Source organism: Corvus hawaiiensis, chromosome 25 (genome assembly GCF_020740725.1).
Source record: "Corvus hawaiiensis isolate bCorHaw1 chromosome 25, bCorHaw1.pri.cur, whole genome shotgun sequence".
NCBI lineage: Eukaryota > Metazoa > Chordata > Aves > Passeriformes > Corvidae > Corvus > Corvus hawaiiensis.
Genome location: NC_063237.1, coordinates 5,937,279 through 5,963,760, shown reverse-complemented (window position 1 = coordinate 5,963,760; position 26,482 = coordinate 5,937,279). Strand labels below are relative to the sequence as shown.

General features: G+C 50.4%; 1 protein-coding gene across 15 annotated transcripts in view; it reads right to left on the bottom strand.

Moving 5' to 3' along the window:
• The window catches only part of NCAM1 (neural cell adhesion molecule 1), an 86,153-nt gene that overhangs the window by 20,917 nt on the left and 38,754 nt on the right, over positions 1-26,482 (bottom strand). For 4 of the 15 annotated variants that reach the window (XM_048328756.1, XM_048328757.1, XM_048328762.1 and 1 more), the window contains exons 2-14: positions 22,882-22,956; positions 22,501-22,719; positions 21,693-21,836; positions 20,848-20,985; positions 20,327-20,444; positions 19,473-19,642; positions 18,540-18,682; positions 14,451-14,480; positions 10,507-10,657; positions 9,283-9,467; positions 8,866-8,962; positions 8,062-8,232; positions 7,285-7,416 (exon numbers count right to left, since the gene is read on the bottom strand). In XM_048328756.1, the coding sequence (XP_048184713.1) occupies positions 7,285-7,416; positions 8,062-8,232; positions 8,866-8,962; positions 9,283-9,467; positions 10,507-10,657; positions 14,451-14,480; positions 18,540-18,682; positions 19,473-19,642; positions 20,327-20,444; positions 20,848-20,985; positions 21,693-21,836; positions 22,501-22,719; positions 22,882-22,956 (1,773 nt within the window). Of the gene's footprint in view, positions 1-3,028; positions 3,071-3,949; positions 3,986-4,930; positions 4,982-6,265; positions 6,281-7,284; positions 7,417-8,061; positions 8,233-8,865; positions 8,963-9,282; positions 9,468-10,506; positions 10,658-14,450; positions 14,481-18,539; positions 18,683-19,472; positions 19,643-20,326; positions 20,445-20,847; positions 20,986-21,692; positions 21,837-22,500; positions 22,720-22,881; positions 22,957-26,482 lie in introns of all 15 variants that reach the window. The other 11 variants (XM_048328758.1, XM_048328759.1, XM_048328767.1 and 8 more) reach the window with 5 other exon arrangements.

Sequence of the window (26,482 nt, the reverse complement as noted above, 5' to 3'; positions counted from 1 at the left end):
AAATAAGAATATTAAACCACAGCAAGCACTGAGTTATAGCCTTGTGTTAGGCACAGCTGCGTCACTGCTTAGTCATACAAAGAACAAAAGGAACTAAAATCACTGTAGTGTGTGCCAGGACTGCTGGAGGAATCCACAAAACTGCTGGGAAGAAAAAGGGAATATTGTTATTCTGGGGCAGCGGAGGCAAAAGGGTCAAAATCAGCCCAAAACGAGGACAAACCTTGGCACCCCACACTGGTGTGCCCTCCCTCTGCAGCACAAACGTGCTCCTAAACAACAACAACAACAACAACAACAACAACAACAACTGCAAAGGAGAAAATCCTGCTGAGGGTGACCATTGCCAAGGACAGATTTCCATCCAGGAGCTGTGGCTGGATTGGGGTCAGTGGGGGCCACCCAGCAGTGACACCGAGGGGTTGGGGTGTGCAGGGGGGCTCTGCCAGCCAGGACAGGGCAATCCATCACCAACAGGGCCCAAGGAAGGCAGCAGCTGCTGGGAGAGATGGAAGAGTGCAGGGAGAGTGGCAGGGAATGAGGAAAAATCAGCTGCCAGCTCGGAGCAGAGCACTGAGCCCAAGCTCTGCTCCCCTTCCCAAATCACTTCATAACTCGCATTTCTCATGCTCGTGTCTCTGTCTCATCCTAATGAGGCTACTCCACAGTGCTCTGGTAGTTCCCTGTTAATTTGATGTATAGAGAATTAAACCCTTAATCTTTTGGGTGCTTGTCTCTGACAAGATTAAGGACAGACCATTAGCGGGGAAAAAACTGATGGCACAGAATGTAAAATCCATTTGTTACAGCCAAGCTCTCAATCCATTCTCTTTGAACACAGGCTCACAGAACTCTGGGCACTGTGAAGGAGGGAGGTTTAAGAGTTACTGTGAGATTGCCTGCAAGGAAAATCAGTGTCTTCTGGTCTGGAAGAAACATCTCCCAAACCCCAGTAAGCTCAGCGTAACCTGAGATTTCAAAACAGACAAGAGAGGCTGCCTGAACTCATGAGAGGAAGCTTTAGGTAAAGACCAAGGGCAGAATTAGCAGCATAAACAGAATAAAATGGCTTGGATTGGAAAGAACCTTAAAGATTATCCAGTCCTGGGCAGGGGCACTTTCCACTATCCCAGGTTGCTCCAAGCCCCGTCCAACCTGAAAAAAAATCCCCGTTTTCAAGTGAGCTCAACCATTGCAAGGCAAAACAGATCCCAGAGTGGAGAGAGCTGCAAGGAAAACATCAAAACTGGTACAGAACTATTTACTGGAGCAACCTCAGAGGGTTAAATCCAAGCAGCCACATTCCCAAACCTCTTCCGTGCCTACAGACATCTCCCACACGCCACTGATCCCACCAAGCCCGAGCCCCAATAATGCAGTGAAGAAAACTCTGCAGCCTCATTAGGTTTCTGTCCCTGCCTCTGGTGCCACAGAGCAGCTCTCATTTCCTAATTGCTCCTGGTTTCATTCACTGAACTCCCGAGGTGAGGCAAGGGGAGAGCACAGATCACTCACAGCAGCAGCAGTAATTAAATGATGCAGAGCCAGAGGAGCAGCTGCCCCATGCCAGTGCCCTTCCTCTGCTGTTGAATTTCACATTTTCACAGGCTGCAGCACAACCCAGCATACAAATGTGGGCACTGTCTGCATAAATGCAGTGAATACACAAATAACAGCCCTGCTCCTGCTCAGAGCAGAGCCTGAACTTCAGTGCAGGTGAAAAGAGAAACTTTCACCCTCAAAAAGCCAACACCCCTCCTCCTCCTCCACACACAGCCCCCACAGCAAAAAACTGTGGAAAATGTTTATCAGTAATTAGCTCTTAGGATCTTTTCTGGGCAAAGATTTTGTTTTTTTGAAGGAACAAAATGTTCTGTAAAACATGAACCCAACGTTTTCCCTCCAAGGGAAGCTGTCTCCAGCCCACACATGAACAGCCAGGAGGAGTCTCTGCCTTCTAAGGAGTAAAGAATGATTAGCAGCCCCTGCCCTTTGTCCTCTCCAGCCCATCCTCCAAGTCTGACAGGAATTAAAAGGTCTCTTCAGCACCTGAATGCGTCAGGGATTGGGGTTTGGCACTTTATAAATAAAAATTGCTGCACAAGGAACACGCTGGCTGTGGGCACTAGCAGACACAGGACATGTAAAGCCACATGTAAGACCATGAAACGTGCCAGTCATAAATGCAGCATTAATTATAATTAATTATAAATTCCTGTGACTGGCCATACTCTCCTCTCCCTCCATCCCAACCCCCAGAATCATCCCACACTTCATGCTTTTAGTGTTTTCCATTCAGAAGCAATGAACCATTTCTAACCCCCTTAGGTAAATACCTCAGTGACCTCTGATTCCCACAAACACACTCTTTATTATTGCAAATTCCAAACACACACATGCACCAGGTAAACTCAGATCTTAAATGTTTTTCTTCTTCTTCCTTGACCACCCAACCAACGAGTGAGTCTGAATCCAGTTCCCACCTCAGCCTGGGATTCCTTGGGAGGTCTGAGACCTCTTTTAAGGCAAGCAGGGCACTGGGGCTAAGCTGGGATCTCTCCTGCAGGATATTCTACCTCCTCATTTGCATCTTCTTCCAGCCTCCAATATCCCTAATTTTAATACCAACTGTATCTCCCTATATTCAAAGCAAACAGAGCGAGGCAGGGCAGCAAGGAAATTATTTCATCCACATCCCTTTTGCAAAGGCAGCTTTATCACTAAAATGGGAAACAGGAAAGGAAAACATTCGTTTTGGAAATGATAATCTGTGGGGTTTTTTTTCCCTCTTTCTCTCCCTCTCTGTGCTTCTTCTCAATCTCTTATTCCCATTTTTCAGCCCGTGCTCGGCGGAATGAGGGGCGGAGGGGCAAGAGTGGCACCATGCTGGGCTCTCAACATGCTCACACAGCAAACTGCTGCTAACAGACACCAAACAATGCCACAGAGCCCTGGAATTCCCTGGATCCGGGGCTCCAGCAGCACAGGCAGCACTCCAGAGCAAGGGGAGCAGTCCCCAGCTACTCACTCGGTGCCGCTGAGCTCTGGGATGCGGCGGGAGGCTGGGTTGCTATGGAAACAGGAAGGATGGACAGGACACAGTCAAGGTGAGGCACTCCATGGGAATCAGGGGGAGAGGCAGGGCCAGGGGTGACAGGAGGGGAAGAGAGGAGGTTTAATGAGGAGGGAGGTGAGGGTGACACCGAGGCCGCGTGGCGGGCGGGTGTCACCCACAGAGGCTGCAGAAATCCTGCCCTGCTGCTGTTTGCCAAGTCAGGGACGGGGGTGCTGGCAGCCCCAGGGCCCTCCAGGGGACAGGGAAGGCAGCCTGCCCTGAGGCTTTCCTCATCCTGAAGCGTTCTGAAGCTCCAAATCCCCAGGTTTACCCCCCCTTTTGGCCCCAACCAGCCCATTAATGGACTATTTGGGAGGCCTCCAGGAGCAATTCCTGAGGACCCCCCTCCTCCCTGCAGGACACCCAGGGAACAAAGAGAGAGGAGGAAAATTGGTCAAAGAACCCTAAAGGTGTGAGCACCTCAGGAAATAAATGAGTTTGGAGAGAAGCCTGCACTCCCCAGAGCACAGACTGTGCAAGCACTGACACCAGGATCTCCAGGGCACAAGGACAAGGAATGTCTTTGGTTCCACACGTCCTGGGAAGAACCCAGCAGGAGGGACAGGAGCTGGGAGGGATTTCTCTGTTAGTGCCCACAAAACCTTTAAAACCAAAAGAATTCTCACTGCTGTGCCTCCAACAGGCAGAGAACTGTGGGGACATGAGGAGGGTAAACCAGACCATGGGAAGCTGCAGAGCAGCCCCAGGGAGAGAGATCTGGGAGGAAAAACCTCCAGGGAAGCAGGAAAACAGCCAGGGGTGTTAGAAGTGCACCACACTCAGTGAAGAAATCATGCAGAGCACACAGGAGCAAACCCCTCCTGCCATACTCACTCTCTGCTGCACGGGAGGTGGGGGCAGCAGCACTGGCTAAAGAAAGAGAAATAAGGTGAGCAAAGGGAGGGGAATCCTGCAAAATGCTGCCAAAACCCAGGAAATGAGAAGATGTGGAATGTGGAGGTGATTTTAGTGTTGGTTTGCAGGCTTGGGGGTTTGTACACGAAGATGTTTCGGTACCAGCCCCACACACAGCACACACACGCTCAGGGCCAAAAACTCCCCCTGCTCCCCAGGCCTTTGTTTGGCTTCAGAGTCGTAAGGAAGACGAAACTAAGAAAAGCAGCAAATTGTTAAAATGAAAATAGAAAGCCAGGTCAACTCAGATGTTCTCTCAACCCCCAGAATTCTCATCTGTGCCAGGATAATACATAATTATCACTAATTACCTCATGGAGAGGCCCTCTAAGATAGACAGAAACTGCTTTTACTTATTGAGGGAAATTAAATAAATCAAAATGACTTCAGACTTATCCCAGCAGGCATTAAAAACTGTGTCAGGTTTTACATGCAGACAGAAAGTTGAAATAATAGGGCAAGGAAAACGAGTGGCTTTGGTTAATCTGAGCTGTAAAATTCCTGAAACATCTTTGTGACCTTCAAATCACACTTGGGGGGGACACAAATTCTTCCTGCTTTTGACTCTGCCCACAAACAGGCGACTGGAATTCCAGCAGAGATGGAAAAAAAAGGGCATTTCTGTGGTGCCATTTCCTCAGTCAGGATCCGAGATGGGCTCTGGGAAGGAGCAGAGAGAGAACTGGAGGACACAATGCCCAGGATGATCCCAGCTGCAAAGCTTGGAAGAGCAGGATGGATTTGTAAATGAAAAATGGGTTAAAGGAGGAAGAACTGGAACTTACCCTGCAGCTGGGGAGCACAGAGTGCTTGACAGCCCATTGCCACATGAAAATTAAAAAAAAAAAAAGCGAAAGACTCCAGTACAAAAGTGAAGGAATGTTCTGCAAAACCACCTACCTGTCCCCAGGTGAGGGCCATGAGGCTGGGCAGACAGGTCTGGCGGTGGGGCTGAAACAGAGCTTTTCATGTTCTTTTTCCTCTCTTCTCAACTGGATTTTTCCCCTCTTCCTGCAGCACTGATGTGGATCCCCAGCCCTGCCCTCCCTGGGGAGCTGTTGGTTATCTCCAATTCCGAAGGGCCCCAACCCTCAGCCTGTAACCCTGACCACGATCAGCCTCAAGGAATTATTTCTCCTGGAATTAACAGGCTCCAAACAATTTCAGGCTGCACAAATATTCTGGAAGTGCCTCCCAGGTGCCTCCCTAACTGCTGCAATTTGCAATCCTGCCTGTCCATCTGTCCATCCATCCTTCCCCTTCCTGCTCCACTAAATCCAAGCTTTTGTCCAGTGCAATCTTTTAAGGGGGAATGGCACAGGCGTGATTCAAAATTGGGGTTAAAAATAAAAATACAAAGAAACCTCTCCTGTTTTTTACTTCAGGAATCTCAAAGAATGTGACAGCAGCTCCTTCGAGCTTGTCCTTGTAATCCTGGGAATAGCAGTAGCTCCCCACAAGGATGCATTGATAAATGGAATAATGCTCAGTGGGATGAAGAGGTTTCTTTAGGTCCACTGATCAGCTCTGATTGGAAAGGCACAAGGCTCTGGAGCCATCCCAGTGTTTCACTCCCAGTTACACAGATCCATCACATTTCTGACTCATTCTGCACTGGGGAGGGGGGAACATGTGGGGTTTTTTTAAATGTAGTATGAGATTTATTTATTTTATTACTCAATCTACACAAGTGCTGGAAGACTGGCCAGTGGTAAAAATTATTAGTGAGAAGAGGAAAAAAATTTGAATTTTTTTCTTCCGTTTTGTGCATTCAAAATTGTGGAGATATTCAAAATTTTGAAGTTTTTGTCTGGCTCTGGTCTAAACCAGATCTGCAATTTAGCTGAATTGATTTCCCTGAATTATCTCAATATCATTAAAATTGAACAATTTTTAATGGACTCATAAATATGAAGCCTTCCACTACTCCACTCTGTAGTCAACAAGCTAACTATAATTATTTTTATTATTATTATTATTAGATAATCACTACATTAAATATTTCAGTTGCATGCTTTAGAGCACAGACAAAGAGTTAACCCTAATTCTGTTCCAAAACACAGCACAGCGACTACTCCAGAGTCAGTGTTGTTAGGAAATGGACACTACCAGTTACTGCAATCCTAAAGCCCCTGAGGGGAAAAAGGCACTAAATTAAAAGCTAAAAGTTCTGGGTGTTAGAGGAACACTCTAAAAACACAAAGAGAGAGTGAAAGAAATGCAGAGAGCACTTACGTGGGTGAGGGATGCCTGCAGTTTATCCACGGATGGGACACAGACCAAAAACAAAATAAAAAGAGATAGACACACACACAAAAAATAAACGTAGAGGATGTGAGGAGACAGAGAATATGGAGCCGGAAAATCCCAATCCCAGTGCGTCCTGCTCAGCAGTGATGGGCAGAAGGTGGCAAAGAGGAGCCCAGGCACAGCTCAGGGGGCTCCAGACATGCTCGGGGTGGGCTGGGAAGTGCCAGCCCCGGGTCCAGCAGGGGGGTCTGGAGAGAGAATTCTGGCAGAGCTACAGAGCAGCTACACAGGGCTGGGAAGGACAGGTGCAGGGCTGAATGCAGGGGCAATGGGAAAGAAGAGCCACGGGAGAACCACCTCTCCCTGCCTGCTTTGCTCACATCTCCCCTGCCCACTCCACTCTTTCGGTTTTTTCCTCTTTTCCGCCTTCCCACCTTGAAGAACTCCCTGGTTTTAATTCCTTCCCCAACAGGAGGACAGTGCTGGGCACAGCAGAACATGGAAGAGGGCCCAGGGAGAGCAGAGAAGAGCCTGAGGAATCCATGGAATCCCCTCAAGTGCTGCATGGGCATCTCAAAGCAGGATGCGCAGAACAGAGAAACCCTCCCTCCCTTCTCTTTCCACAACCCAAGGCCAGTCCTGTGCTCAACACCTTAATCTGCAAAACAAACCAGCCTTGTGACAGTGCCATCACATTCTCTGTGACCAAAACCCTTCTCAGCTGCTTTTTCTCATTGAAATTCTCCTTTCCACAGTCCCTTCTCTTTGGCAACACCAAGGTTGAACTGGAAACACCAACCAGTGCAAAGAGAACAATTCCTCTGCCTCCTCCCTTCACAGAAGATTTTTTAATGATCAACAAAATCCACTACAACCCAAAAACCACAGAGAAAACAGAGGGTGCAGCCAGGTCTGTGAGAGAGAAAAGGTGTGATCCATGCATGGCAGAGATTCCCTGGGGAGGTCCAGGAGAGAGAAGCAGAGGGGGGCTGGGCTGTACTTACGAACTGGTTGTGTCTTGAACTCGGCGGGCAGGCTGAGCTCCCCCACGCCCTTGCCATTGACTGCTGACAGCCTCACGGCATAGGTGGTCTCAGGCTTCAGCCCCGTGATGGTCACCATCCCCTCCACGTTGGCTGGGGCAGAAACAGGGGGGGGAAAAGGCAAAGAAAAGCTCAGGACTCAAAGAAGGAAAGAAACAAACTCTGTTTTCCCCATGCAGGGAGAAAAGAGACAAATAAACCTGACTCTAGCTGGGATCTCATCACTCCAGCGGGGACCTAAACCAAAAATTTCAGCTCTGCACAGGGTTGGTGGTGAAAAATCCAGCTATGGAGTAGAACTCTCCTTTCCACAGTCCTCCTCAAATCAAAACTCTTTTGATTTATTTGACTCCAAGATGGATTTTATGCTGTGAGCACTGCTATAGATCGCTTCAACAAGACAAGTTTGCTGCTGGAATAGCAGGGTTTATTTTCCAAGAGGGACTAAAGGGTGACAGATGGGGGTTGAAAAGCCTCCTGTGGGAAGCAGCAAGTGAAAACTTTTATTCCAAGCACAGGGTTTGTCACCTTGCTCAGAGAGATCTGTGACAGAGCTCTCAGCACAGCCCAACTCTCATTTCCACTTGAAAATTCCAGGTGTCACTCCCAGCAAATGTTTAAAAACCTGTCTGGGGCCTCCAACCCGAACCCTCCACCCTCCCCGGCTTTTCCCTCAAGGAAAGTCACTTTTTTTTCAGTGCAGCTGGGTAAGGAACCAGCTTTTTCTGTCGTTCCTACCTTCCTTGGCATCGTAGAGCCTGGAGTGCCACTCGACCTCGCCCAGGGCCCTCCACTCTGCCTTGTACCTGAGGATGGGCACCCCGCCCGTGGCCTCGGGCTCGTCGAACTCCACCTGGGCACTGCTGGAATAGGGCTCCACTCTGCCGATGGACGGGGACGAGGGGGTGTCTGGGGATAAGGGACAACAGCCAGTGAGACACAGGGAACTGGGAAGGAGCTTCAGTGGCAGCTGGGAACACCAAACAGCCCCTGGCAGCATACAGCAGAGGAGAAGGGCAGGGCTGAGGCTCGGAGAGTGTTTAGGCAGCTTTTGACAATGTTAATTAGTGCACAGCTCTTCATTTTGTCTCCTCTCTAAGGGGCTGGAGACTCCCAGTCCCTTCTCCAAAACAAAACAAGCAGGGCAGTGCAGCAAAGGCATCCTGGGTGCCACTCTGTGCCCACAGCCCCTTCCACAGGGCGCTGCAAGGCAGAGCTCGACCACTCCCAATCTGCCTCTGTGGCAGCCCTGGAGCCCCTCCCAGGGGCTGGCACAGCTCTGAGGCTCAGGTCCTGCATTACAGCTGCCAGGAGGGCATTTTGCTGATTTGGGGTGCACAAATCAAAGATCACAGCTCTGACAAAGCGCTCTGGGAGCACAGAGAAGAACGAGCCCCTGAGATACAAGGGAACAGAGATGCTGAGCAGCTCCAACCCAACACGAGATCCATGAACAGCCTCTCCTGCTACCCCAGCAGCACAAACTAGCAAAGCAGGGCCACTCTGCCACCTGCTGACACATCCCCTGCCCTCCAGGCTCACCTGCCTGCACCAGGATGAACTCGGAGGACTCCTGCCCGATGCGGTTCACAGCAGTGCAGTTGTAGTTCCCAAAGTCATTCTCCGAGTCTGGGGTCACCTGTGCGGGGAAGGAAGGCTCAAGCTCTGATCACAAAACCCTTTTCCACTCTGCCAAGGCACCCTGCATTTAGCTGGGGAGAAGCTACAATAAAATCCAGGTGTTTGTGCTCCCAGGGCTGTCCATGGGGGAGAGAACTGCTGTGGGCAAAGATCAGAGGCGAGGAGGGGCTGTGTCTTCTTGTTACCTGATTTTCTTTATCTTCTATGACCTGATATTTCTCAGCGTTTATATGCTAGAAACTTCCACCAACAGGACAACACTTAATTCCTTTCAGCATCAGTTATTGGATGGCACTGAGCCCTCCTGGCTTTCCTCACCTCCAGGTAACTTGCTGAGGGGGTGTTGTAGATCTTGATGTTGCTGTAGTTGGAGCTGGGAAGGAGCTGCCCGTCCCGGAACCAGGAGATGACAGCGCTGGGGTAGGCAAACACCTCACAGGTGATGTTCACTTGGTTTCCTTCCCAGGTGTACACGGCCACAGGGCCCTGGAGCTTGGGGGCATCTGAAAGACACATTTGGGAAAGCAATTGGAGCCAGCCAAGCTCCCAAAGCAGCCCAGGCAGCCTCACGGTGAGGAGGATCCCTTGGCTGGAGTCCACCTTAATGCGGGAAAGGGAACCTAATATAGGAAATGGGAACTGTCCTCTCTTCCAGGGGGATGGGGAGTGTCTTTTGCTGAAGGGCAAAACCTGCTCAGCCCCAAAGCTGCTCCTGCGCAGCGTGGGAGGAGCGGGCAGCAGGATGGATCTGGGAAATTGTGCCAGGAAAGTTGTTCTAGGGGAGAATTTTGATTCCCACCAAATGGGACTGCAGCAGATCCGTGGTGAGGTGCGAAGAGCATCCCAGCTGCAGACAGCTGGAGCAAACACCCTGCAACATCTCAGACAGCCTTTTACCAGACTGAGTTGCTTCCACGCCCTCACCCCCAGCACCACGCACATGCTGGGACAGGGAAGGGACAGGGAATAAACCAGCTCCCTGTAAACCTCCTGTCCTGGGTTGCAGTGTATTCTATTCCCATCCTCATGAGCTGGTGAAATCAGGTGGGGCAGTGTTTCCTTGCCTCCTCCCCTCAGACTATCTTGCTGTTCATGGCCCATCATTGTCCTGCCGCATGACTCCCAGATAACTCCCTCCGGACTATCTTCTGTTAATGAGCCTAATCAACACTTGGCCTCATGACTCATCACCCCATTGTGAGATGCTCCACCCAGAGGGAGGAACCAAGCATCCCATCGTGGATATAATCTGAGACTCTGAACACCAGAGACACCCTTCCCACTGGATTTCCAGAGGACGGGAGCTACACAGCCACCACTGGACCTTCTGAGGAAGAGCAGCCCCTTTTTTCTACAGGATCACCGCTTCAGAGGACTGCAGCCACCATTCTACCAGACTGCTGACTAACAGGGTGTCAGGCTGTATCTTGACTCTGTCAATCTGAACCAGCGTTTTCTTTTCGTTTTTCTTTTTTCTTTATTTTCCCCATTAAATTGTTATTCTGACTTGGTGCACCTCCCCAGCCCGCTGTGCCTGCTTACACTGCACTTCCAGGTACATGGCCTGCGAGTCCTGGCCGATGGTGTTGCTGGCGGTGCACACGTACTCGCCCGCGTCCGTGTACTGGATCTCCTTGAGGGTCAGCGAGGACACGCGCGCGTGGCTGCGCACGATGATCCGCCCGTCCAGCGTCTGCACGAGAGGGGAACGCCGTCAGAGGCCGAGCCCCGAGCCCCCAAAGGGACAGCACGAACTCTACCTCACGCCAACCCTGCAGAACTGGGGGGATCGCCTCACCTGAGGTCAGGTGAGACCATGAGAGGCAATTCCAAGAGTTCCCTGTCACGCAGGGCCCACTGCAGTGGCTCAAAGCACTCAGGAGAAGGGGAAAACATGAAAAGAAGGACCAAAGTATCAGCTGCTACTGCACATCTGAGGACGAAGTCGAGCTTCTCCCCAGAATGGGAACTGCAGAGATCCAGCTCTGGTTAAAAAGTTTTGCCAGCATGCAAAGATAAAAACAAGGAAACCTCCCCAAGAGCTTCCAGTCAGAGAATCCAGCCCTTCCTGCTCTCTCAGCAATACTGGTTTTATCTCAGTGGCCCTGAAATGGGGTAAGGAAGAACAGATCCAGAGCTCAGAGCTGAATCAGGCAAAAAGGAAGCTCAGAACTTCCACCTGAACGTGGCACACGAAGAGAGGAAAGTGCAGTGAAAAGGGCGAGAAAACCCTGCCTCAAGAAAATTCCAGAACCATTTCCCACATGCAAGAGAGTGTGGGGATGCCACTGGCAGGGAGACAAGGAATGTAAAATCCAGGGGCATTGCCAGGGGACTGCAGCCACCCCACCCGCCCCAGGCTGGGTGTTTTCCTCTCCAGTTTGTCACCAAAGCCCCCCTGCTCCCTTAATCCATGAAAACACAAAGCCATGGACTCCTCTCTCCCTCCTGGTGCTTCTGCCTCAGCCTGGAAGCTCTGAAGCACCAACTCTCTCCTCTCATTTCTGATTCTGCAGCACAAGCACAAGGGAGTAAATTTGGCACCCTCGTGGCTGTGCCTGCTGCTGCATCCTGCCACTCTCCAGGAGCATCTGTTTTCTTGGAAGGTACAGGACAAGCGCTGATGAATGAGTAAAAATCCTGAGCATTTCCAACAGCCAAGTGCACAGAAAACATCTCTGGTATCTCAGGTGTCAGACCTCTGGGCCTGAAACTTCTCTCTGTGCTGAGCTAAAGGTCTCAGGCCCTGAGACTGACAAAGTTTCTACAAATAAATGTCACTTGTCACCTCTGTTAGTTCCAGTATCAGTTCATGTGCACCAGGCCAATTTCAAATGCACAAAAATAGAATCTTTGACGACACACAAACAACCACAGGTATTTTTCTCCTCTCTTTTTCCCTGCTGCAATCCCTGGCCAATGCCATGAGCTACAAAATCCATCCCTTTCCTGCTGGGAACAGTTATTCCATGGACACATGGTGCTGTGGGCATCATTTCCTAGAGCCTTACATGAAAGCACTGTGGTATCACACAACCCAAACCTGCTTTCATCTCACTCCCCTGGCTGACTGCACTGCTCTCCTTTTGTCTGACTTGTGATTTCCCTCCAAACCCCAGCTCACTTCCAGCCGGATCCACGGATGCCATGACTCCAGACCTGGGGGAGTATTCTCAATACTTGTCTCTGTCACCTCACCAGAAGAGTATAAGGGACAAAACACTGGTGTAGGATCACCACAGGTAATTCTAGAAAAGGCAATTTTACACCCAAATTCTCCTGCCTTTCTCCCTGCTCCCTCAAGATCCAACACAAAGGAGTGCCAGGAAATCGTGGTCAATGCTGATTTCATGAGCAATGCAACTGATTCTGAAGATGAAGCTCTGTTTTTTAATGCAAAAAGGGACAAGGAAGGAAAAAGAGAGATCAGGAGAAAAACGTCTACCCAAGAAAGCACACTACAAGTTTCCTCTATCCCCACTGCAGCCCATCAGATGCTCTGGCTGTTGGAGACAGGACAGGCAGGAACCTGTGAGCCAGATGCTGACATCTGTAACCCCTTTACTTAAATCTCCCTGATTCCAAGGATCTGGGCCAACAAAACGCTTCCTGTGCTGGGGAGACAAGCTCAGGGACACGGGCAGTAACCCATGGCACAGAACAGAGCAGGATGCTCTCTGTATTGCCAATTATTGCAATTCATCCTGAGGCACTGCAGGTATTTTTCCCCAAACTCTGGCCATGCCCTGGGGCGCAGCCACTGCGGGCACACCTGGCCCAGAGCTCAACAGCTCAGGGCTGAAGGGGCAGAGGACAGACCTTCACCTTCTGGAGCTTTCAGCCCTTTCCCAAACAAACATCCACGAATAATTCCACACACTCCTGTCTCCTCACGCACTTCCCACGTCCTCACAAACCCCCTGAAAATCCTGACCACAGGCAGGAATTCCACCGAAGGAAGATGAGGGGTCTGTCCTTGCTCTGTGCTTGCAGGGCAGTGTTTGATATTTGTATTTAACCTGCAGCCATTCCTCAGGCTGCACCAACTCCCAGTTACCAGAGGGGCATCACCGGTTTGGGCTGTGACTGAGGGAGCACAGAGATGCTGCCAGGACTGACTTCACCTCCTCACCCTAAATTCCTTTAGTGAAAGTGAAATACTTAATGCCAAACATTCCCTGACCTCCATGCTGCTGCTGGAATCCACTGCTAAAAGCCTCCAGGCAACTTTAAAGCAATTTTAGAGAGATATCCTGCACCCCACTGGGGTATTTTAAGATACAGAGGCAGTAAGAAATTTAGAGACAGCAAACTTAATAGTATTAGTGCTCAGATTAATCAAAAGCTGCAGAGAGAGAGCACAGAGAAAACACTGGGGGCAGGGAGGGGACAGCTATGACAGGAATTCATGTGAGTCCTGGAGAGATGCAACTACTCAAATTCCAAATTCTTCAATGCAAACTGCTCTGAATATCTGATGCCTCCACCTGCCACAATCCAACAGATTATTCTGAAGAAAGAATGGGCAGGATCTTCTCAGCCCCACATGAAACGCAGCTGGGTGGTGCTTAAGTTACAGCTTCACTTTGTTCAGTCTCTGGGATTTAAGACGGCTTAAAAATAATTTTAAAAATCAGAGCCTCCACAAAGTTCACCCTAAAAATACAAATCCAAGTCACCCAGGTCTGACAGCTCATTTTGTTCTCCACCTGACCCCTGTAATTTGCTTGGGAACTCTCCTTTTGGTCCACTTTGAAGCAAGAGTGCTACAAATCAGGTGCATTATTATTATTATTATTATTGTTATTATTATTATTAAAGCACAGCACTGAATGTGAAATAAAATCAACCCCCATTTGCAACCCCAGTCACTGCATTATCCCACCTCCCCCCTCGCTGACCCTTGCAGATCAAAGACAAATAAAAATAATTGAGCAATCCAGAGCATTTTCTGGAGAAATGCTCCTCGTGAAAGGTTTCTCTGCATTGACTTGGAAATGGAACATGATGCAGTTGTCCTTTAAAGAGAAGGTCAAACTGAAGGAGTGCCATGAGCAAATAGGTGAGTTGGCTGGAGCAGAGGAGGCTTTCTTGGGGAAAAATTACTTTCCCAAAATACAGGTTGGTGCTAATTCTTCCCTCTCTGAAAGAGAGGATGATTCACACTGGTAGCACAGAAGAAAATGGTGAAAGCAGCATTTTACATTTGCTTTTAATTTTAATCTCATTTTCTTTAATTTTTAAGTGACAAGCAGAGTTCCTCACTCCCAACACAGCTACTTTGCTCATCCAAAAAATGCATCACCACATGCCAAGCATTTTCTACCTCTAGAAGCTGTTTCTTTTACGTATTGGTATTTAACTGGATCAGATTAATGCTCATTTAGTTGGTTACTGCACTAGAGATTTGTTAATCTGTAATGCTTAGAAGAGAAACCAAAAACCAACAACCTAAGAAGTTTGCTAAAGGTCTGGTAATCTTATACCTCTTGTTTCTCGGGCCGGGTCCACGAAGCCTGGAGAGAACAGATATAGAACACAACAACAACAACAGAAAAAAAGCAATAAAAGTTTATCAAAGGTTGCTTTCAGGTACCAGTGTTTGCAGCACATTGAGCTGTGTGCACATGCAGGCTCCGAGCTGTGCATCTCCTGTGCGTGGGGGGGTCACACCTTCCCTCTCCCATCAATTTAGGTTGGCATTCACCATTTCACAGCCTCTGAATTGGTCTTTAAATGACTAAACAAAGGCTGATGGCACCTAAAGACTGATTTATTACATATCAGTGACTTTCCTTTGTCACATCTCACCTTTTCTACACACCTGCTGCTGAGGAAGTAGCCCTGGCCACTGAACTGCAGACTACAGACCTGGTTTTCTCCAGGTCTGTTTGCCACCCCACACCGATTAATTAACACTGATTAATGTGCTCATCATGCATTTGGAGCCCTGTTTCCATGCAGGCTGTGCCAGGAGGAGCAGCAGCCCTGGAGCTGCAGAGCCCTGGCACAGTGGGACAGGACCCCCCAGCTCCAGCTGCCCATGGTCAGGGATGGCAGCACTGGCCCTGGCTGGGCTGGGGACAGCCCCACAGCAGTGAAACATGCACAAACCTTGCATTAAAGCAAATATTTCCCACTCACAGAAAGCCACCAGCAGTGTGGACCGTGTTCACTGCACTTCACAAAGAGCCAAGCTGCTGCGCTCCATCTTCCCCCTCCAGAATTTCTATTTCAGGTATCTCCTGATCTCTATTATTTCAATTGATCCCCTTCAGTTCAGGAGTCAAAAATCACCTGCTATCCTGAGAGCCAGCACGGCACCACTGGCTGTGAGGCACGGTGACATTGTGTGGATGTCACAGCACACATGAGTGACAGGGATGGAGATGGAGGCTCAGGGAATGAGAATCAAAACCAGAGCATTGCTGCCACGGGGCTTCTAGTGAGCACTGTGAGACTGAAATACCAACAGATGGGGGACACAGCCTCGTGTGGCAATGGCTCTGATGAAAGCAAATGGTTTGTTCGTGATGAGAAGCCTGAGGTGGAGCTACCAACCTCTGCAGGGGTTGGGGCACTCCCAAGACCTGGTCATTTCTAGGTGTGTATATCCTGCTGTGCACAAGGTGCTTGAAAGCTGAACAGGCAGCCCAATAACCCAGAATAATCCCTTTTTCAGTCCCAGTTATGTTCAGGGACCCGCCTTGTGAGTCCCCTTCCACTCCTGCTCACTGCTCTCTGTAGTGTCAGCACAGGGGGACACTTCTTATCCCTTGGTGTCAACCCAAAGGAAGACAAAGAAGGAAAAAAGCCCATTCCCAAATCCTCAGAGTTTGCTGTTTCTTTGCAATGGCCCCCAGGGGTGTGGGGAAAGAGGCAGAGCCACACTCCCCATCCCAGAGAATTCCACACTAACTCTTCCTCACCAAGACAGACCAGCTCTACCCAGCACCACGCAGGGAATGAGGGGGGAATCCAAAGCCTCGTGCACCTTCAGATTCCTAAATTATTAAAAACTCATCCATTTGCTTTAGCTGCCAACAACACAGAGCTGAGAGAGGCTGCTGGGCAGCAACAGCAACCCAGAAAATGAGAGGAAGGGTGGACTGGGCTGTTTCTAGGACAGCACAATGCAGTGATGGGATTCTCCTGTCAGAGGGGAGACAGACACCTGTAATTCATCCAAGCAATTCAGATCCATCCAGAAATCTGCATTCTCCTGCTTGAGGAACAGGGAGCCTTGTGGGGCAGCCCTGGGGGAAAGGCCCAGGGACAGCACACAGGTTAAACTGTGTTTGGGATGCAGGAGGGAGAAATCAGAGCTGAACCCTTCCTCTGTTCTTTGACTCCTTTGGTGAGAAGATGTTCCCTTTATTTTCTGCCCTCCAGGGAATGGTGACGAGGCTGGGAGAGCAGCTCCCAGCGAGATCCAGCTCTGGATAAAGGACCAAGGACCTGCAGAGTGTTTCCCTCCCATCCCCCCAGGCTGAGCTCCACTGCTGGGTGACAAACCCAGGAATGTCCCCACAACTGCTCCATGGAAGGGTGGCAGAGCACTCAGAGACTGGGACATCCCAAACTCTGCTGGGAGACATGGCTGAACTAAACCTTGCTTTTGTGGGGGGGTTTGGGTAGGTTTTCCAGAACGTTCATGGGAGTTAAGGCATCTCTACCCCTCTAAAAATCTACACTGAAGGATGACTACAAGAGCAAACATGAGGCAAGAGAGAAGCATCCAAGTACCTGGATAACAGAAGTATGCAAAAATAGGGCTTGGTAATTCTTAAAATAGCATTGTTTATCCTGCATCAAAGACCATTCATTTCCTTGTGCTGTCCCAGAGAAAGAAAGTGGAGAATAAACTGAATATATGCCTTTGTAACAGACTATTTAATGGAATTAAATATTCTAATAGAATTTTCTATAGAATATTTATATAGCTATTCTGACCTAAGGATTTGCTGGACATCTGAAACATTCACCTCAACTTAGAGCACAAGATAGAGAATGGGAAAAGTACAAGACAAACCAAAATAAAGTGCACACACACACACACACACACAGAATAATCCAGCCTAGAAAGTGCATGGGATGTGATAAAATAATGTTTGCCCTGAAGGTTTGAACCAGCACATGGACACATGGCAGTACCTCAAACCTTGCCCTCTCTCCCATCTGAAAGTTTCAGAGTATGAACATTTCCCTTACTATTGATCACCACCCTGAGAGCATCGAGCAGGATGTATGAGTCTCAAAAATCAGCAAAAATTAGTTAGCAGTTTTGCCACTGAGATCTCCATGGTTTAACTGGGCTGCAGAGGGGGGGCTCTTCTACCACTTGGTTTTGTTTTTACATTCTCCTCCCTGACCAAGCTCTGTCTGTGGCTGTGATCCAAACTCCAGAGCCAGCAGCACTGGAGCCCTTGGCACCTCCCAGGGCTCTCCTAACAGACACAAACCCACGAATAAATAACCTCAAATCCTGCCCAAACAGCCCCCAGTCAGGCTGCAGCTTCTGCAGGCACTGGAAACCTCTCCCTGAACATTGCAGGGATTCACAGCAGCCCTGGGATCCAAAAGATGCTAAGAAAGAACTGAAGCTGGAAAACTTTGGCACCCTGATTAATAAAGTTACACATGATCAACGTGGGGAGGGGCTGACGTCATGGGGGCAATTAAAAAAGCTCATTTAGGAGCTGCAGTGCAGGACAGCAGCTGTGGGGACAAGTGACAGTGGACACCTCTGTTGCTCCAAGACTTTCAGAGTGTCACCTGCTGCCTCCACACTGAGCCAGAACCTCTGGCATGGCCAAGGCAGCTGAGCCCTGAAGCATCCTGTTATTAGGAGATTATTAATTAGCAACAACTCCTCATTCCCACTTCTGTCTAGGCATTCTCTGGCTCCAAATTCTGCCTCCTGGTCACTTATGAAACGTCTCCAGTACAGCAGCACGTCCTAACCTCATCTAATCAAAGGAGCTGTCACCATCAACAACACAAGCACTCTTTTTTATGAAGAAAAAACTGCTAATTATTTTTGCCTTTTAAGAACAAAATGGTATTGATGGGATCAACAGAACAGGTGAGCACAAAAGGCAGCCAGGCTTTTGTGCTTCAGGGATGTGCAGTGTCAGAGGACAGCAGGGAGGAGGAATGAACAGGCTCATTTCGGTCCTCTGCATCCTGCAGAGGGAGCAGCCCTCACCTGCCACCTGCACAGCGCGGGCAGCTCTGGCATCAGGGTGCTCATTCCCACCTCCCAGAAGCCTCCTGCAACTGTAGGAACTCCTCTGAAGAGGGTTTAGGGTCTCCTCAATTTAATCCACCCCTGAGTGATACAGCAGGCATTACAAAGCATCTCCCCAGCTGCTGTAAGCCGAGGTGGCTCCTCACGGGAGGCCACGCGTGGCGCTGCTCCGGGCGTGCTGTGACCCTTGGCCCTGCACCTGCTCCCCGGGCAGGGGGAGCAGCAGCATCTCCACGTGCATCCGCATGCAATTCCAGGCCAGGGACAGGCAGGGACGAGCTGTGCTGAGCCCACCAACCCCACAGGGCTTTGGGAAGGGTTGTACCTTCTCCTCGTTGCTGATGTTCCGCGTGGAGGTTCTCCAGGTGATGGAGGGGATGGGGTCCCCTGACGCCTCGCAGGTCAGCGTGATCTGATCCTCCAGCTCCATGGCTGTCTTGTTCTCCACGTAGGTGATTTTGGGTTTGGCTGAGGAGGAGAAGAAAAAGGAACCTTCGCTCAGGTGGGGCTCAGGATGAAGCTGGTCTGCCACCAGCAGAGTTTGAAACAAGCAGCACTGGGGAGAACTGGGACAAGTTCACTGCAGCTGGGGAAGGAGCAGAGTGACATTAAAGAGGGCACCTCCTTGCAGAAGTAAAACACCTAACAAACCTCTTCTGCTCATTCTCACAGCTGAGGCTCCTAAGAGAGGACCCATTTAAGAGTGTACAAATGCTCAGCCCTCAGGATTACCAGCTCACTCTTCCACCTCCCTGCCCACTTTCCCTGCCCCAAATTAGCCTCTTGCTAAGCAGCTTTGTCCGGTGGCTGCACGCAAGGCAGGGAGAATTCCATATTCCTTAACACTTCCAGATTCCTGGGATGCAGGAAAGCTGCTGATTCAGTGCTACAAGCCTGAGGTCACTCACACAGTGGTGGGGTGAACCTCACCTCCCTGTCCAGGTTGTAGCAAGCCCCACTCAAGTGCTAAAGCCCTTTTAACAGCAGCTTTGGTGGATCAGGATTCAGCCTGGAAGGTATTTCCAGCAGCCTGGGAGTCTGATCCCAGCAGCCCTGCCCGTGTTTGAGCAGAGGGAAGCAGAGAGGAGCTGGGCTGAGTTTCCCACACACACACACACGGTGGCAGAGGTGCACAGGCAGAGCAGCAGCTCGGGATCAGCCCCAGCAGGCGTTAACTGGGATCAGCAGGTTACTCCCAGCTCACACTGGTGTGACCAGCACCCAGCTGGGCTGCTGGGGGTGCTCAGGGGCTGTTTACCAAAGACTTTGAGGTGGATGGTGGCGTCGGCCTCGCCAGCCTTGTTCTCAGCGATGCAGATGTACTCGGCCTCGTCGCTCTTGTCCACCTTCTGGATGACCAGCTCGGAGCCATCGTAGTTGAAGCTGTATTTGTCCTCATCCTCCACCTCCTCCACGGGCTCTCCATCCCTGGGGGGCACAGAAGCAATCCAAGGCTGGCTTAGGCTCGTTCACACAATTATTGCACTGCAGCTCCTCGTGCTGAGAGGGATCAGCACCTTCTCCCTTCCCCACGGGCTCCAGAGCTCAGCTTGTGGCCTGTTCCCAACTCCTCCTGCCTCAGGGCTCCTGGCAGCCGAACCCCTCAGCCCCTGACACACCACAGAGCTGTAACCCCACCGAGGGTGGCTTCTTGCATACCGAGGCACCATTCCAAGCTGCCATCAGCTTTTCCACGTCAATTTGTGCTCATAACCTGCACCAAAGGCTATGGAACTCCAAGAACAGTGTCCCTGCAGTGTGAGTCACTGCCTGACAGGGAAATGCAGGAAGCTGGGAGGGGACACAGCTGACCTGGCTGAAGGATGGGGAGCACTGAAGGAATTCCTTGTTTTGCTCTGCTTTATTAAACTGTTTTTACCTCAACCACCAGGATTTCTACCCTCTGATTCTCCTCCCCACCCCACCCCCCTGGGTGGGCTCTGTGCTCCCTGCCTAACCCACAGCAGAAGGTGACTTCAGCCCATCATGAGGCCATTCTTGTGAGAAAAATCAACTCATATCCCAGTTAGAACATTCCCTGCCCTCCAGCCCAGCTTTCCAGGCCTGGGGAATCATCCACACCCCAGCAGGACACTGCACACAGCTTCTTACTTTGTCCACGTCACGGTGGGCTCAGGAAAGCCGTCGGCATCACAGGCCAGGGTGACAGACTGGCTGAGGTTGGCAGTGGCATTCATGGTGCTCTGCCTGGCACGCACGGAGGGAGGGACTGCAAGAGAGGAAAGCCAGGGCTGAGTTGGAAGGGACAGAAGGTGTGAGCGAGAGGGAGGCTCCCTGTCCATCTCTGAAGCCACCAGTCACCCAAACCCTGTCACCACCACCTGCAGGCTTTGATCCATGGGTTTGAGGCACGAGCTCTCCAAAACCATCAGCACAGGGGAGAAAGGTCAAAAAACCTCAGTGTGGTGGCCAAAACCCCTCGTGAGTGCCACCAAGCTCAGTTCCTCACTCTTAAGCTTCAGGTTTCTTGACATGTTTTTTTCCTGTAAACACCTGAATTTTCCTGGTAAACACTCACTGGATTCCATGGACATTTTTATTGGACACAGCAGAGGAGGAGGATGCTGTGAATCTGAGGCTGCAGCCCCTGCTCTGAGCCCTGAGCCCCTCACCATTCACGATGACCTGGATGTCTTTGAAGTTGATCTCCCCACGGGCCAGGATCCTCCCCTCACACCTGTAGGTGCCCTCATCTGTCTTCTTGATGCCCCGGATCTGCAGGTAGTTGTTGGACAGGACGATGAACCGCACTGCAAAAGACAAAAGGAAGGGAAGCTCACTCCAGGTTCTCCTCTCTTCGCCCCTTCTGGGCTTGGTGGAATAAAATCTCTCTCCCCACCATTAACTGGAGATGCTGCTGTAGCTGGAGCTGCTTCTGCCAAGGAAGAAACATCTGTGCAGAGCAGCCAACTGCTCTGGTGCTGTGCAGTGGGAGTGCTCTGAGAGATGAACAGATAAATGTTCACACAGACACGTTTACACTGCATCACATCCGGCAATGAGCAGTTTGGGACTTAGCCCTCCTGCCCAAGAGCTCCAACCTCACTACCTGTGTGCCAGGGGTGGGGAACCTGCTCAGCTGCAGTCAGGGCCTCCCTTGGGAAGAGAGGGAAAAGTTCTTGCAAGGAGCTTTCAGCCCCTTTTCCTCAGGAAAGCTGGAGGGTGTCACAACATTCAGCTTTTCTGTCTGATGGCACTTCTTTGATCTGTTTTGGTTCTTTTCCAGCATTCCCTGGCTGATTCCAGTGCCAAAGCCTGATGGCCATTTCTGTGGGAACACGACTGCCCTGCCATTGCCAAACCACAGCACCTGGAAGAATTAAATTCACATCCCATGGCCTCGTGTCAGGCACAAACTGCTTCTCCTGTCCCTTGTGACCACCAGCATTTTGCGTGTGAGCCCTGATGGGAGATGGGAGACGTTTGACCCTGGAACGGACAAGAACCAAGACCTTACCATCCTTTTTTAGGATGACATCCCTGCCTTTGTGCTTCCAGATGATGGTGGGGGGCAGTGAGCTGACCACGTCACACACAATCACAGCATCGTCCCCTTCCTTGAATTCCTGAGGGGTGGGAGCGTTCTTGAACATCAGCTTTTCTGGAAGCAAGGGAAGGAGAGGGTCACTGCAGCTTTCTCAGCACACCTGGCGCTGTGCTCCTGCCTCCAGCCTGAGGGAAGCACAGAAACCCCCAAACCCCCAGAAATCTCCTTGTTCCCAGGGGAGGATAAAGGTCTGAGTGAGTGCACTGCCCACAGCACCCCCATTTCCAGCCCTGTGCCCACAGATCACCACTCTGAATAACCCCCACTGCAAAATGTGAGCTTGGCACTGCTCGGCCTCCCTGCAGGGAGGGAGGAGCTGCTCCCAGGGCTCTGCTGGACAAGCTGAGGGCTCATTACAAACCCTCTGAATGCGTGGGCCACTCTACTCCACACTAGAGGTGTCTGTCACCCACAACAGCTCCTCTCTCTGTTTCTCCTGCCAGAAGCACCAGAACCCTCTCCTTCCAGCCCTTGCTCTGCTGTCTTTCAGAAGGATTTAAGCCGTGGAGGTGCTGGAGAAGCCCTGACCATCCCATTCATCCTGACTCCCACTTACCCCTCCACACCAAGAAAGGAGAAGGCTGCATCTTCTTAACACCCCTTTCCCTTCACCCTCCCTCCTTCCCCTTCAAACCTTTTCCTAGGAAGGTGAAACAGTTTCCTCTCTAATCCTGCCTCATAAACGTGCAAGAAAAAAGCCTGGGAGGCGCTGCCTTACGGAAAATCTTGACGTTGACGGTGGCCTCGGAGTCGCCCTCCTCCAGGCTGCTGACCACACACTTGTAGATGCCGGCGTCGTCGATGTTGGCGTTGTAGATGGTGAGGGTGGAGGAGAAGTCATCGTTGCGCACCACCGAGATGCGCTGCTGGTTCGGGGTCAGCCTCTCCCCGTTCGGGGAGAACCACGAGATGTCCTTGAACTTGGCCTCCCCTGCCACTGGGGGTGAGAAAAGAGCACAGTGAGCCAGCCCAGCTCTGCACGGCTCACAAACCCCGCTGCTGAAGGGCTCTAACCCACCCCAGGCGGCAAACACCATCACAGCCCGGTGTACTTTCATTTTTAACTCATTAAATCCAGGTGCCCTCAGCCACCACACACCTTGACATAAGAAGAACTTGGATTCTCCAACGCTGATCTCCCCTTGGCTTGGAACAATGTCCACTTGGAGAGAGGCTGGGAAGGGAATGAGCACAGTTAGACAGGAGCAGTGATCTCCAGCAAAAAAGCTTTGCCAACCTTAAAATCCCCACAGATCCCTTATTACAGTCCAGTATGATGCCTATTTTCTGATCTGAATTGCTGGTTTGAAACAAGAGAGGAAGGTTTGAAACACGGGAGGAAGGACAGCACCCCTGCCCTCCCCATTCCCATTTACCATCAGCCCTTCCCAGTGCACATCCACGCAGGCCCAGTGCCCTTTTCCCCCAGCAACATCCCTGTCTCCTTCTTCGCTGCATAAATTATGACCCATTAGGCAGAAAATGTAATTGGATTCTGGCTCTCCTCCAGCTATAGCTTAATTCCAGGCAGATCTGTGGCCTAACAAGCCCGGGTCAAGTTGAATTTGAGGATGCCAAAATAGGTTTTCTTTGGAAAACACCCTCTGTGTTTTCATGTAGTGCATGAAAATCTGCAAATCTCTCTCCCACAGCAGCTAATTTTACCTCCAGACCACAGAGGCATTATTTCAGCTGCCAAGCACACCTGGGGTTTTAAGAAACATGCACTGCTTCAGGAATGAAAACCTGGCTGTGTGTGCCAATGGCAGCATTCCTTAAAGTGCTGGGGAAACACATGGATTGGGGGATAGGCACTAAGTACAGAGCTCCCACAGCTGAAGGAGCACTGCCTGCCCTCATTAGGAAAGGGCAGGAATATCAGGATTTTCTGAGCACATTCTTTAGCCAACAGCCACCCTGACACAGCATTTCCCTCCAGAAAGAAACTGGAAGCAATAATCGGAGCCAGGATAATCCCAGCACAAGGTCCCTGCACTTTTCTGGTTTCCCTCTCTGGAGTTCAGCAGGTTGTACTGATAAATGCTGGTATTCCAGCCCAAAACACTGGGATACAGCCCCAAACACCAAGAACCCAGCCAAGACTCAATTTGAAACAGAGCTTGGGAGCTGAGTGCTCCAGTTTGGGCCACGGTCACATGGAGGGCTGCACGTCCTGCAGGGATTTCAAAAAGGACATTAAAGTACCCCTGGACCTCCTGAGTAACGGGAAGGAGCTTGGAAAACCAGCCCAGGGAAGGGCTTTTAGAGCAGCCAGCAGGCTGCTTTCTGCTCAGCTCTGGGGTGCTGCTGAAATGGCTCGGAGCTAATTGAGATCTAACAGAAATTCATCCCCGTTTTTCCCCCACACTCCACTCTGTAAATGCAGCCCTGGCTCTCTCCTGCACTCATGAGAGTTTGCTGCCTGCTGCGAAGGCAGTGGCACAGGCTGGGGTTGTTAATGCCTTTCATTCCATCCTCAGGTGATTTCTGTTCCAGCCAGAATGGAGAAGAAAGGCTCTGTGGAAAGCACTTGAACTCTCCATCACCCCGAATTCAGCATCTGGGCTCTACCTTACATCTTTTTTTAGGCCTGTCTGTGCCACATCAGCTGCACAGAACGGGAGGAAATCACACAGCCAGGGAATATCTCACTGCAAATACAGCCAGAAGGGCCAACTGGAGATCAGAGCCCAGGCAGCAACAGCCAGCTCGCAGATTTTCCTGTATTTATTTCCAAGGCCTCAGCTCCTTCTGTGCATTGAAACGCTGGGTGGATTTTCAGAGAATGAAACCTGGCAACCACCCCTGGGACACAGGAAGGCAAAACTTCTTGGAGTTTTAGAAAGGAGAGAAGGAAGGACATCCCTGGTTCTGCCTCATTAAGTCAGTGCTCCCTCTGCTCCCCCAGCTGCAAAATTATCATTAAATCCCATAATTAGTGGAATAAAGAACAGCATTTCTGCAAAGGTTGTGCAGAGAGGCAGCGATTCCTTCACTGCACCTCAGCACAGTCCCTTCCCAGTGTGAGGGAGGCACAGGAGGAACCTCCTGGCATTGATCCTAACTCCAGAAAGGCACTTTTCAAACCCAGGAATCGCCACGAGACAGAACTGTGGCCTCCAGGATTAACAAATCCACTTCACAGCACCCTGCTGCTTGTTCAGCCCAGAACAGGATGCTCAGGTGCCCCGAGGTTGATCTCAAGAGCCAATTCCCTCCCTTTGCCACTGGGATTGGGAGGTCCCAGAGCTCACCCGTGCACAGCCACACCCAGGGGAGTTATTACAGACACAGAACTCTGAGAAATCCCAACATTTCTGTTCTGCCAGAGACGCCGAGCAGCGAAATTCTACCGGGCTTTTTTTCCCAGTCTTCTGCTGGTGGTTCTGTGGAGGATTTTGGACAAGCTATGGGGTTGCCCAGCCCGGAGTTTTGTTCTCTGGGTGTTTGCAAACACTTTTAAGGCTTTGTCCTACAGATCCCTGGAGATGAAATCGGGCACCGAAGAGCCCAGCTGTGTTTGTCCAGCAGCTTCAGCCACAGAAACTGCAGGTAACTTCTGGAATTCAGCTGCCAGGAGAAGGAAGCATCCCTCTGAATGACTCTGAATGAGTCACTTCCAGCTCATCTGTCCTTATTTTACACCGGGGAGAGCTCAGCCCTGGTTTCTGAGGCAGCCTCCAGCAGCACAACGATTTGCTGCCATCTCACCTGGACCAACGGGGCCGGCAGAACAATGGGCCGTGCCTGGATTCACACAAACAATCGCTCCCCACTCGCTCAGCTCTATTGCTCAGGCTGTGATCAGCCTAACAAAGCCAGCACTGCTGATTTTAATCACTATTTAATCGTTATTTTTGCTTCGCAGTTCAGGGAAATGGGGACTATTTTTTCCACTCTTCATTTAATAGACACTGTGAGCACATTTGTATTCTGCTTCCAACTTCAAGCAATAAAGGCCTTTTTAGCATCACATAATAACTGCATTAAAAGGCCTCTTCATAATCACACAATAACACTTTTTATAGCTCTGCCCTCCTCCATATCTTTTATCTGGTTACAAAGTTCCCCAGCCCCCAAAAAATGCTGAATAATTCCCCATTGATTGAAAAAAAAAAAAAACCAAAAGCAAAAAACCCAACAAATTTGCTAATGCAACTTCCTGTTCATCTGTAGTTCAATATAATTAGTTTTGCATCTCAACAAAAGAAATGAGCTCAAATTAAGCTGTGATTTTGGTAATAGGCAGGGAGGCTGTGTCCCTGCTGGGCTGAGGCTGAGGTTAGGGCAGGAGGCTGTACCTGGGCAGTAAATAAAGTGCTAGGGGCAGCACAGAAAAGTGGGGTAATTGATGGTATTGGGTTTGTGCCTGCCCAAAGTCCAAAGCAGACGCTCCAGAAACAGGAATATTGATGCTTGCCCTGCTCTGGAAGGTGTGTCTGGCTCCACAAAAGCAATGTCTTGGAACACTGAATACACTCAGTTACAGATTTCCCATGAGGTTCTATTCCCTCAGATAAATGGGAGTCCATCCCCTCACATCCTTTCCTTCCCACAAAACCATTGCTGCTTTACAGCCCCCATCACTTCACCACTGACCCCAAAAGGTCCCCATTTGAGCCTCGGAAGTAAATAAGGATCCCAGTCCTTTTGGCCTCACCTCAGTCCAGCACTGGGGTCATTCCAGACTCGGATCCCCA